At 35.3% G+C, this 13358-nt stretch overlaps 1 protein-coding gene across 9 annotated transcripts in view; it reads left to right on the forward strand.

The window, feature by feature from the left end:
* The first annotated feature begins 813 nt into the window (after nt 1-813).
* Nucleotides 814-13358, forward strand: part of LOC111054417 (voltage-dependent L-type calcium channel subunit beta-2) — a 312670-nt gene continuing 300125 nt past the window's right edge. For 8 of the 9 annotated variants that reach the window (XM_039423719.1, XM_039423721.1, XM_039423732.1 and 5 more), the window contains exon 1: nt 814-1567. In XM_039423719.1, the coding sequence (XP_039279653.1) occupies nt 1493-1567 (75 nt within the window). In that variant the 5' untranslated portion in view covers nt 814-1492. The remainder of the gene's footprint in view (nt 1568-13358) is intronic. The other variant, XM_039423730.1, reaches the window with a different exon arrangement.

Below are 13358 nucleotides of genomic sequence, written 5' to 3' on the forward strand. Positions count from 1 at the left end.
GATTAAGCTGATTTACGACTCACACTGGCGCACGAGGAATCTTCCTTTTGCCGGTGTTTTTGCCTCACCTACTGTACTTATGCATGTGATCATAAATTGAATCTTCATTTTAAAACTATTGTTTGTAACGTAAAGGATATCATTTCGTTATTATATCTAATTAAATAAAAAATGTATGTATCTTGGTTTAAGTGCAGTAGCATATACTTATATTTATTTTTTGTAAAGCTTTTTTGTATTTTGTTTTTGGCAAATAAATTCATTCATTCATTCATTCATTCAGTGAATCTGAATAATAATATGAATATGGGTTTCATACATATTTTTGGACTGTAAATTTTGTGAAAGAGGAAACCTAGAGTACATAACTTTATTTTGGACTTTTATGTTATCCAAATTTAGGAGAGATATAGTACAAGGTATCCTTAGCTTTTCTCTCTCATTCTGTGTTTTTGTGTTAAATTAAATATCTTAACCAGAAATTACCGTAACTGATTAACTTAATTATAACGAGAGCAAGATTTGTACTTGTAAAAAGAACTCTTTCAGGGTCTACTTAATTTTGATAAAATGGGATGAGAGCAAAGTATCGTTTCTAAATATAGACAGTGCAGTGTTTTGTTGTGGACAGGATAGGTTGGGGGTGTAAGGGTGCAAGGTCACCAGCGCGATGCAGAACCCCGGCCCCACCACCCCCGGCCTCTCCAGCCCCCGCCTACCCAGGGTGAAGTGACCTGCTTAGCGTGGCGCGGCCGATCGATAGCCGCCGGCGGAGGCGGCCGAATTCAGCCGGAAACCGCCGAACGTCTGCAGGTGGCTCAGACCAACCGTCGATTTCCTAGTCTCGAACCGAATTCATCTCGCTAATTCGGACAAGATTTTCGGTCAGCGGCCTCGTGGGACAACAAAAAGTGCAGTGTCGATGCATTTGAGTGTCGTGTCGGATTAGCGAGTGGCTGGGAGGCGACCGCCGAGCCGAAAACGGGAACCGAACCCAGCCAGGGCCACTGTCTGCCGAGGCCGACCCTTTCTGCTCAATTCATCTAAAAACCTGTGCAAACGTTTAAATTTACAAAATAAACCCAACTCGCGAGTGTTTGTGTGATTTTCCTACATAAATCACCCACCACTGTTCATTGTCTTTCTTCCAAAACAAGTGTTGTTGAGTCGAGGTGTAACCTAACCTAAAAGCGGCATCTTGTTCTGGCTTGGTTATGACCTAGATCCTTCCTCAACGTGCTCACTCGTTAGCTGTCATATCTAATACCCCATTCAATCACAAATCACGTGAGTTTTGGCGAATTTAACTTAAATCTTGAGTGGTGAGTGTTCGGTGATGGTTGCTATGGCGACACAGGACGCCCTGCCCAGAGCCAGTAGCGGAGTGGTTGCTGTTTTGTTGTCTGCTGAGTTGTTGGTGTTCTGCTGCTTCTAGGGGACGGACGTTGCTGGACCCGGCAGACCAGGTCTGCGCCATGGTATAGCCGAAGCCATGTCTTCTCGCCAACCATCGGCCTCAACGACTGTCCATTGTCTAGAAGAGCCAGCAAATCTTACTGGAAACCAGGTCAGTCAGCATGCAGCACCTAACCTAACCTAACCTAACCTAGACGCTTTCAATGCCCAACCTTAACGGTGCTACAGAATGATCTTCTGTTATTGTAATTGTCATCTAACAGTGACTATGAACCTGAAATTCATACTACAAATCATTGTTTCAGGCTATTAATAAGTTTCCACTGCTATCTTGAAATATGTCATTAATAGTACTTGGATTGTGTGATGAATCTGTTGTCTACTATCCAAAGATGCTTTGTCCAGAATTGAACTTCGTTTAAAGATTATCTGGATTTTTTTAGATTTTAATTTGAATCCCGTGTCATAGAAGTTGGTATGAGAGTTCGTTAAAGACATTGTTATAAAGACCCTTTGTTATGGAGGATTAAATAAGGAGAAATCCCATTATTGATTTATAAATACACTATTGTAATACCTACGCTATTAATTGCCGAGCTATTGAAATCTATCAGTATATTTGGAACGAAATCATATATTTTGATCATCCACATTGCTACACGGATGGGTGTACTTATCAGTACTGACGGGATTTTCTCACTTATTGACAGTTTGATAGTGAATTATTCACATCTACCTACACGTAAAATACAAAGCTACACGTGAAGTTTTTTCCAGCATAGAAACCAAATTTTTGTTGAACTTTACAGATTTATTAAGATTATTATAATCTATGTCTTTCATCCAAAGATTCACTTCCAACTTGAATAAATTCGGGAAATCATTGGGATCTACTGAATACATGTTGTAGGTGTATTTGGAATGATGTCATGAGGGTTGCCTATAGGGAGCTTCCATGGCGCAAGTCACCACGTGTTTTCATTGATGGCAATTGTAGAATCACTTGTTATCAACGTTTACAACTAAATAGATTTGTGGAACTTGGAAGGATGCTGGAATGTATATTGTTTTGAAGACAGATTGAGCAAAAGTCAAGAAATTTAACGTCATTCATCCTAGTTAAGAATGTAATCAAAATTTTCACGATGGTAACCCAAACTTCCAGGTACCTTCAACACCTACTTTGTTACACACACACTAAAAGGGATTGGAAATTTTGTACCTGTGAGCTAATATATTGTATTGATGGTTTCAAATGAACCAAAAACACCTTGTCTTATCTAACCAAGAAGATATGTAGACACATTGATAATTTTGACTTATTACGTTCGAGGCTAAGGGCAATGACCTTTATTCAATGGACAATAATTATTCTACCTGCGATTTTAGTAGAATGACACCAAGTTCAACGTCGATTTCTGATGTTTCTTCAATCATGATTCGTCATTCCAGTCATTTGAGAAATTCAAATGAATGCTAAATAATTGTAGTATACAATTTTTCATTCAATAATTGTGTGTTCGCAGATAATTTGATGAAATATGAAAATCTAGTCTCAGCCAATATTAATGCATATGCATATTCATATGGAGAGGAATTGACACATTAGGTATTAAACATTTTATTATAAATGACGTTAGTGGCGTTCGAGAGTCTTGAAGGCCAACACTTTTAAAAAAAGTAGAGATGTAGTATCAGTTGAGAAAACTGATATATCCATTTTACGAGAAATTGTTACCGAAAATGGTGATGTAAGCAAGAGTTTCAACATGTCATGTCATATATATCATGACCACATAATAAGGTAATTTCCATTGAAATTATTGTATGGCAGATAGATCATAAATTGAAACCAGATTTTTTATGAATAATTTCCTTCTACAGATGAATGTTTCAAAATGTCAAATATACTTGATTTCTCATCGTATTTTTATAAAAAATTATTTGTAATGAAATTGAAAAACAGCATCATTAGAGTGTATAGCAGGTTGTCATATTTGGGTATGACGCAAAAAATTGAAATGATTAATAAAGTAGATGAGCTGTCTGCGTTTAGAGACATTTTGGTGTAGTTGCTGGTATTTTTTTCTGGTATGATTGTGATATACACTTTTATTCATCAATCAAATCAACTCTCTTATAACATGTATAAAAAAACGTGTTCGAGTCACTTCTTGTTGAAATCGACCTCATTCGAATAATCTGGACGTGTTCATTATGACTATGCCTGTCTTTTGACAGTAAAATGGAACACTCACGATGCGATTAAAAATCAATTGATTTAGTTGAAAATAAATACCATAGTATCCTTTTAAAAAACCTTCAACTATAAAATAAAAAACTTGAAACACAAACTTAGAACATAATATTATGCTAATATTAGAGTTTGGACATGATAGTGAGAAATTGAACTCGAAGGAGGAAGGATGGATGTATTTACATTTAAAACTAAATAAAAATAATACAGCATCACCCATATGTAAAATTCACAACCCAATATTTGAAAAAATTTCAAACTAGAAAATCTTGAATAAATCAAATGATATGAAGAAGCAGTTGCAGAAGAAAATTATTTGATAATATTTGCTTATTAGAAGTAATATAGTTTATTTTAAAAACTTGAAAATGGAGTGGACATTTGAAACTGATTTTTTATTTGGAAATGGCATATAGATTATAATTAGATAATTTATTATATTATAATAATATTCCCAACTTTATAGTTTACAAAAATAGAGGGAAATGAGAATGAAATACAGAGTTATCATAAAAGAATGGCCCGGTTTCAAACATGGTTTAAAGAAAAACCAAATTACTTACAGTTCATGTTGTTTATCCATTTTATTTGTCCTTTCAAAAAGTTTTCATACAAAATTAATAAACTTCAAAATGTGCGCCCTTAGTCGCTCGACAAATGTCCAAACGATAATCAATTCCTCTCCAAACATTCGCTAACATTTCTTCGGTTATGGTTGTCATTGCTTCATTAATCCTGTTTTTAAAAGTGGTTCAGGTCGCGATTTTTTTGTGAATAAACATTGTTTTCGATGAAACCCACAAGAAAAAATGAAAAACAGGATTTATGAAACATGACAACCATATAACCGAAGAAATTTTAGCGAATGTTTGGAGAGAATTGATTATCGTTTGGAAATTTGTCGAGCGACTAAGGGCTCATGATAACCCTTTACTTTGGATATAAAGGGCAATGAACCCGTTCAATGAACAGTTCAATAACATCTGCAAATCTACCTTCCTAGATGTACAATTCAATTTGAAAAGTTATACCTGCCAACTCCGTTAATCACCCGAACTTGTTGATCATTAGCCTGTCCAAAATTCCCATTCACGGAGATCTTGAAATAATAATTTAATCTATTTTGATAACTTTTGACTTTTGAATGTGAGGAGCAGACCTTTCTTTCGAGTATGGTGATTTAGGAACAGAATGTATACTTTCAGTTCAATCAACTCTACAACCTCACCTGGCCATCGTATTGTATTGTGCTCTCTCACGACTTAATCGATTCGAATGATTGTTCTGTGAAAGATACGAACTGAATGTCAAATGTTGACTTAGCTCAGCGAGCCATATGAAAGCTGCACTCACTCCATTTATCTCACTCTTTTCAGTTGCCGTGACCGGCAAACTAATTTCGAATTTCGCCTTATAATAATATTATGTCTAAAGCTGAAAAGTTGATAAAACGAGAGAGATAAGCTGCGAGCTGTGACGTGGTCGGATTAATTACCCTGCGGCCATGTCAAAGAATTCGAAGAGAAATAATTCCGCATGACAAAGTAGGAAGAGACTGCGAAACAACCCTCAATTATTTATAAGCCGTTTTTCGGAAATTAGCTCCAATTCGAATTATATCTTTGAAATTATACGCCGACTGACACGCTCCTGTAACAATCGCAGTTGCAATGCAGGCCGAAACTTGCTCCGAAATTTCTTGTCATTATTCGAGCATGTGTAGCTCGCGCTCGGCAATACTTCAGCCGCTAAATAATTGCGCCACGTTCATAATAATTATTCAGGAACGCCGCTGCTGGTCGCGCTTCTGACAGCCAACTCATGGCTCAAGTCCCTACTCATGCTCTACATCAAACTCTTATCATTTTTCAACAGCTGACAGCCGAGCACAACAACCTTACAACCCTGTCTCAGCACATTCTCTTCTTACTTGCTGTCAACGGTGCAGGACCGTCGCTGTGCAATAGCGCCGAGATATATTTCATAAATTCAACAAATCCCTGCATTCGCTGATGCTGATTTCCACATGATCACTGGGTTTGTGTGTTCGCAGATAATTTGATGAAATATGAAAATCTAGTCTCAGCCAATATTAATGCATATGCATATTCATATGGAGAGGAATTGACACATTAGGTATTAAACATTTTATTATAAATGACGTTAGTGGCGTTCGAGAGTCTTGAAGGCCAACACTTTTAAAAAAAGTAGAGATGTAGTATCAGTTGAGAAAACTGATATATCCATTTTACGAGAAATTGTTACCGAAAATGGTGATGTAAGCAAGAGTTTCAACATGTCATGTCATATATATCATGACCACATAATAAGGTAATTTCCATTGAAATTATTGTATGGCAGATAGATCATAAATTGAAACCAGATTTTTTATGAATAATTTCCTTCTACAGATGAATGTTTCAAAATGTCAAATATACTTGATTTCTCATCGTATTTTTATAAAAAATTATTTGTAATGAAATTGAAAAACAGCATCATTAGAGTGTATAGCAGGTTGTCATATTTGGGTATGACGCAAAAAATTGAAATGATTAATAAAGTAGATGAGCTGTCTGCGTTTAGAGACATTTTGGTGTAGTTGCTGGTATTTTTTTCTGGTATGATTGTGATATACACTTTTATTCATCAATCAAATCAACTCTCTTATAACATGTATAAAAAACGTGTTCGAGTCACTTCTTGTTGAAATCGGCCTCATTCGAATAATCTGGACGTGTTCATTATGACTATGCCTGTCTTTTGACAGTAAAATGGAACACTCACGATGCGATTAAAAATCAATTGATTTAGTTGAAAATAAATACCATAGTATCCTTTTAAAAAACCTTCAACTATAAAATAAAAAACTTGAAACACAAACTTAGAACATAATATTATGCTAATATTAGAGTTTGGACATGATAGTGAGAAATTGAACTCGAAGGAGGAAGGATGGATGTATTTACATTTAAAACTAAATAAAAATAATACAGCATCACCCATATGTAAAATTCACAACCCAATATTTGAAAAAAATTTCAAACTAGAAAATCTTGAATAAATCAAATGATATGAAGAAGCAGTTGCAGAAGAAAATTATTTGATAATATTTGCTTATTAGAAGTAATATAGTTTATTTTAAAAACTTGAAAATGGAGTGGACATTTGGAACTGATTTTTTATTTGGAAATGGCATATAGATTATAATTAGATAATTTATTATATTATAATAATATTCCCAACTTTATAGTTTACAAAAATAGAGGGAAATGAGAATGAAATACAGAGTTATCATAAAAGAATGGTCCGGTTTCAAACATGGTTTAAAGAAAAACCAAATTACTTACAGTTCATGTTGTTTATCCATTTTATTTGTCGTTTCAAAAAGTTTTCATACAAAATTAATAAACTTCAAAATGTGCGCCCTTAGTCGCTCGACAAATGTCCAAACGATAATCAATTCCTCTCCAAACATTCGCTAACATTTCTTCGGTTATGGTTGTCATTGCTTCATTAATCCTGTTTTTAAAAGTGGTTCAGGTCGCGATTTTTTTGTGAATAAACATTGTTTTCGATGAAGCCCACAAGAAAAAATAAAAATCAGGATTTATGAAACATGACAACCATATAACCGAAGAAATTTTAGCGAATGTTTGGAGAGAATTGATTATTGTTTGGAAATTTGTCGAGCGACTAAGGGTTCATGATAACCCTGTACTTTGGATATAAAGGGCAATGAACCCGTTCAATGAACAGTTCAATAACATCTGCAAATCTACCTTCCTAGATGTACAATTCAATTTGAAAAGTTATACCTGCCAACTCCGTTAATCACCCGAACTTGTTGATCATTAGCCTGTCCAAAATTCCCATTCACGGAGATCTTGAAATAATAATTTAATCTATTTTGATAACTTTTGACTTTTGAATGTGAGGAGCAGACCTTTCTTTCGAGTATGGTGATTTAGGAACAGAATGTATACTTTCAGTTCAATCAACTCTACAACCTCACCTGGCCATCGTATTGTATTGTGCTCTCTCACGACTTAATCGATTCGAATGATTGTTCTGTGAAAGATACGAACTGAATGTCAAATGTTGACTTAGCTCAGCGAGCCATATGAAAGCTGCACTCACTCCATTTATCTCACTCTTTTCAGTTGCCGTGACCGGCAAACTAATTTCGAATTTCGTCTTATAATAATATTATGTCTGAAGCTGAAAAGTTGATAAAACGAGAGAGATAAGCTGCGAGCTGTGACGTGGTCGGATTAATTACCCTGCGGCCATGTCAAAGAATTCGAAGAGAAATAATTCCGCATGACAAAGTAGGAAGAGACTGCGAAACAACCCTCAATTATTATAAGCCGTTTTTCGGAAATTAGCTCCAATTCGAATTATATCTTTGAAATTATACGCCGACTGACACGCTCCTGTAACAATCGCAGTTGCAATGCAGGCCGAAACTTGCTCCGAAATTTCTTGTCATTATTCGAGCATGTGTAGCTCGCACTCGGCAATACTTCAGCCGCTAAATAATTGCGCCACGTTCATAATAATTATTCAGGAACGCCGCTGCTGGTCGCGCTTCTGACAGCCAACTCATGGCTCAAGTCCCTACTCATGCTCTACATCAAACTCTTATCATTTTTCAACAGCTGACAGCCGAGCACAACAACCTTACAACCCTGTCTCAGCACATTCTCTTCTTACTTGCTGTCAACGGTGCAGGATCGTCGCTGTGCAATAGCGCCGAGATATATTTCATAAATTCAACAAATCCCTGCATTCGCTGATGCTGATTTCCACATGATCACTGGGTTTGTGTGTACGTGGTAGAAGGGATCATGATGATGAGAGATGAGAGATATCATCGGTTCCGATATTTATAAGAGAAAATCTCTTTAGAAAACGTAATAGTTTTTAGAGCTAGAAACATCTGAAGAGGATTTGAGGAAATAAGCACAAAATATCCACGTTAAATGATAGGACAAAATATCTGGTTGAATTGGAAGAATCATCCAATAAATTGATCAATCACCACAACCCTTCTTTTGACATTATTATCCTCCAAAAACATAAAGGATACATTACTTTTCTGAGATGTTAAAAGAGTACGATAGTTAGACCTACAGTTATTATATTAAAGACAGTTTGGCCATTAAAGCTTTTTCTCCTGTCGCCGCCATTAAAATTCCAAATATTTGAATTTTGTAATGGAACTTATATGGAATTATAAGTAAAATCGCTCGTACGTACTTATTAAAGTATATTTTCGTGATTACAAAATTCAATATAATCTCTTCCATTACGGTATCGACAGATGAAAAAATTTCCAGCTGTTTTTCCAATTACGTATTTATCTTTTTAATGTCCTTTAGCAAGTTATCCCACGGTTGAGACTTAGTGCAATCGAATTCTCATATAATAAACCTACTTTGTTTCAAATTTCGTGAGAATCGTTATATATATATATATATATATAAACATAAATTGCTCGTTTAATAGTATAGGGTAATTTCTCTGGATGTTGGACGACACATTCAGAGGAGTTTATTCATAAATTCAGGAACATTACATATTATTTTCTCATACATTTTCAATAATATAACAACATTCAAGGTTTTCAAAATGATATCTCACTGTATAATATAATAATATCGGGGACCGGTTTTGCTCTGGAGTACAAAAGCATAAAAAATGTATCACAGAAGAAGAAATTATTATAGCATTCATACAGAAATGTTCTATCTAATCACAGTAAATTGAGATTAATTCCCAGAGGAATGCAAAAATTTCCCTCACAAAGGCCCAGTTGCACAAAAGCCGGTTAAATTTTAATCCTGATTAATTTCACGTGAACCAAATCAGAGAAGACCATTTCAAAAAGATGGATCTACTGGAATTAATCAGGACTGAAAATAACCCGGCTTTTTTGCAACCGGCACTAAAGTACCTGATTGAATGATTGCAAAAGTTCAACAGCTGAGTCATAAGTTTGACACAGTCCCACACACATGAACTCGATCACTCACTTTCATCACCATCAGACGACTAAATAATTATTATCAGTTGTTTTCCCAATGATGAATAATAATTATCCTTTTAATGTCCTTCAGCGAGTTTTCTCAGGGATGAGACCTAGTGCAATCGAATCTTTCTTTATATTATAAACCTACTATGTTATGAATTTCGTGAGAATCGTTAGAGCCGTTTACGAGATCCGGTGAAATACAAACATATAAGCATCTAAACATCCAAACATATAAGCATATAAATAGAAGTTGCTCGTTTAATAGTATAGGATTCAATTGAGCCACAAAAAATATTTTGAAATTGGATCCAATAAATTGCATAAGAAAATTCAATGAAATTGAAATTTATCTTTCTGCATATCCCTCTTGATCAGTGGTTCCCAATAGTGGATCACAGTGGTCCGCGAAAGCTCTGTAAGTGTTCTGCGAGGAGCCCGAGAGAAGAAGATGATGTTTTAAGCTTTATTGGGAGTTTTAAAATGGTTTTTATTGAAGTAAAATCAATTTCCCTTCCAAAATGTTACACCGAAATCATTGTAAGTTCAAAATAAGTTTCCAATCGGTAAAAGAAGTGATAAGTTCCAAATTTCCAATGCAATAAGATATGATTATAAAGTTCTTTTGTAATCTTAATGGCGGATTTGTACCACTTGATCGAGCTAGCCAATCAAAAGCGTGACTGTCAATGGCCAAACTGTACTTATACAAGTACAGTATAGTAGTAACTGTGATGGGCCAAGTGGGAGAGAATGAAAACTGAGTTCTACTTAGAACTAATAAGTTCTATTAGCTAATTTAGTCTGCTTCCCTTGGACTAGCAAACACTTTGATTAACACTCAATATTATGTTTTACAGATTATCTACATTTGTGAGTTGAACCAAATATTTCTTGATGAGTGTCCGAAGTAGCTTTTATTCAATTGACTACTTCGATAGGTCTTTTCCGATATGAAAAGTTTGAACTTTGTTGTAAACCAGATTCTGAAATCTACCTGAACCACAGCGTGAGTAATAAAATCGACATGTATGTAAGCATAGACAGATGACTACTGGGCCCTTAACGGTAAACACGGAAGGTCTCTTCTCAGTAAAAGCGAGTAGGCTTTATATTTCTGTCCATTGTTCGACTACCTGTCCTGCCATCCTTTTTGGAAATCTGAATTACCAAGAATTCTCAAATTACCTGTGTACGTTTGTGCACGTGTACAGAGCCTTGGGTTTTAACACTCTCATTCCAACAGCTACGCTTGTAGAGTCAACATCTACTCTCGTACTCTGTAATACCTATTCTGCAGCCATGAACCTGACCGAAAATGACCGAGTAACGTTTGTTCATTTTCTACAATATAATCCAATTCTATTTAAAAAATCAATGTTGCGAAGAGTCTTAATTGAAAAGGAAGAGACTTGGAAAAAGTTGGCAAAAGATTTTGCGTCAGCAGTTGGGAAACCAGCAACTGTGCCCCAGTTGAAAAACCTTCTAACTTACATGAGAACAGCAGTGAAACGAAAATCTGATGCAACAGTGACTGACAATAGAATGATAAAATTCACTCGATGGGAAATAGATTTTCTTCACCTGCTAGATCACCAGGGCAACCCTGCTCTCTCCACAATTGAAACCCCAGTGACCATTGACTCCAATCAAGATGTTAAGGAAGAATCTCCTGAACCGCCTTCAGTGCCAGTAACACCATCATCAACATCATGTGGAAAAAATGGTCAGATGAAAGCATACGAGACAGAGGAGACTGAGAATCTATCAAATTCTCAGTTGCAGAGACTCATTTTACTCCAGCAGTTGGAATTGACAAGATCTCAGTTAGAAAATGTCAAATTGATCAGAGAACAATTATTGTTATTGGACAAAAAAAAATCAGGCCTGGTCCAGGAGAAGAGAATGAAGAAGAGAATAATAATATACTCAAAGATTTGAAAAATTATATCCAACTCCAATAGAGCCTTCATTCCCCAAGCATTCCCTTCCTCTTAGATCCTTTCCTTCACATATTAATTATTGTAGAATATTTTGTTGTAATAAACGGTAAAAAAATAATAAAAAACTATGATATATTAGATGTGAGTGTAATGGATGTGGTGAGTGATGAATGTGATGGAGTATTGGGTGTGAAGACCATTATGAGTAATGAGTGTGATGAGTAGTGTGATGAGTATTGAGTATGATTACGGTGAATGTAATGATTAGGGTGATGAGTATTGAGTATGATTACGGTGAGTGTAATGAGTAGTGTGATGAGTATTGAGTATGATTACGGTGAGTGTAATGATTAGGGTGATGAGTATTGAGTATGATTACGGTGAGTGTAATGAGTAGTGTGATGAGTATTGAGTATGATTACGGTGAATGTAATGATAGGGTGATGAGTATGAGTATGATACGGTGAGTGTAATGATTAGGGTGATGAGTATTGAGTATGATTACGTGAGTGTAATGAGTAGGTGATGAGTATTGAGTACGATTACGGTGAGTGTAAAGAGTAGTGTGATGAGTATTGAGTATGATTACGGTGAGTGTAATGAGTAGTGTGATGAGTATTGAGTATGATTACGGTGAGTGTAATGATTAGGGTGATGAGTATTGAGTATGATTACGGTGAGTGTAATGAGTAGTGTGATGAGTATTGAGTATGATTACGGTGAATGTAATGATTAGGGTGATGAGTATTGAGTATGATTACGGTGAGTGTAATGAGTAGTGTGATGAGTATTGAGTATGATTACAGTGAGTGTAATGAGTAGTGTGATGAGTATTGAGTATGATTACGGTGAGTGTAATGAGTAGTGTGATGAGTATTGAGTATGATTACGGTGAGTGTAATGATTAGGGTGATGAGTATTGAGTATGATTACGGTGAGTGTAATGAGTAGTGTGATGAGTATTGAGTATGATTACGGTGAATGTAATGATTAGGGTGATGAGTATTGAGTATGATTACGGTGAGTGTAATGAGTAGTGTGATGAGTATTGAGTACGATTACGGTGAGTGTAATGGGTAGTGTGATGAGTATTGAGTATGATTACGGTGAGTGTAATGAGTAGTATGGGGTATGATAACCTTGATGAGTAATGAGTGTAATGAGTAGTGTGATGATCAATGAGTGTACTTAGTAGTGTGATGTACAATAATTGTTATACAGAGTGTTTACGAATCACTAAAGCTGCCATAGCTCAGTTAATTATTGTTAATTGTTCCAATCTTAAAAAATCAGTTACCAATTAATAGGTAGTTAAAGTTAATATAAAAGAGTTATTCTTGTGAATATTTTTAACCAACGGTTTCTGAGTTATTTAAGAAATAGAATTTTAAATGGCCACCATTTTGTTTTATGAGTTTGAAAAATAATCATAATTTTTTGTAGCTTTGTCTAGTTGTTATAAATGATTGTGCAGAGTTTTAACTTCGTATTTTCAATCATTATTCATAAAAAATAGGTGAAAAAAGCAAAATGCCCGTTGTGTAACTGAAGACTTCCGGACAATTTAAATATGATATTTAGATATGCTTCTTACCCAGGAACAAGGCCCTAGAGTATTGGTAGGGATTTCGTAAACACTCTGTATATCTAGGTAATGAATGTGTAGGTGTAGATATGTGTATTATAACACTCACAAAACTAAGAAATATAC

This window comes from Nilaparvata lugens, chromosome 3, assembly GCF_014356525.2.
Source record: "Nilaparvata lugens isolate BPH chromosome 3, ASM1435652v1, whole genome shotgun sequence".
Taxonomy (NCBI): domain Eukaryota; kingdom Metazoa; phylum Arthropoda; class Insecta; order Hemiptera; family Delphacidae; genus Nilaparvata; species Nilaparvata lugens.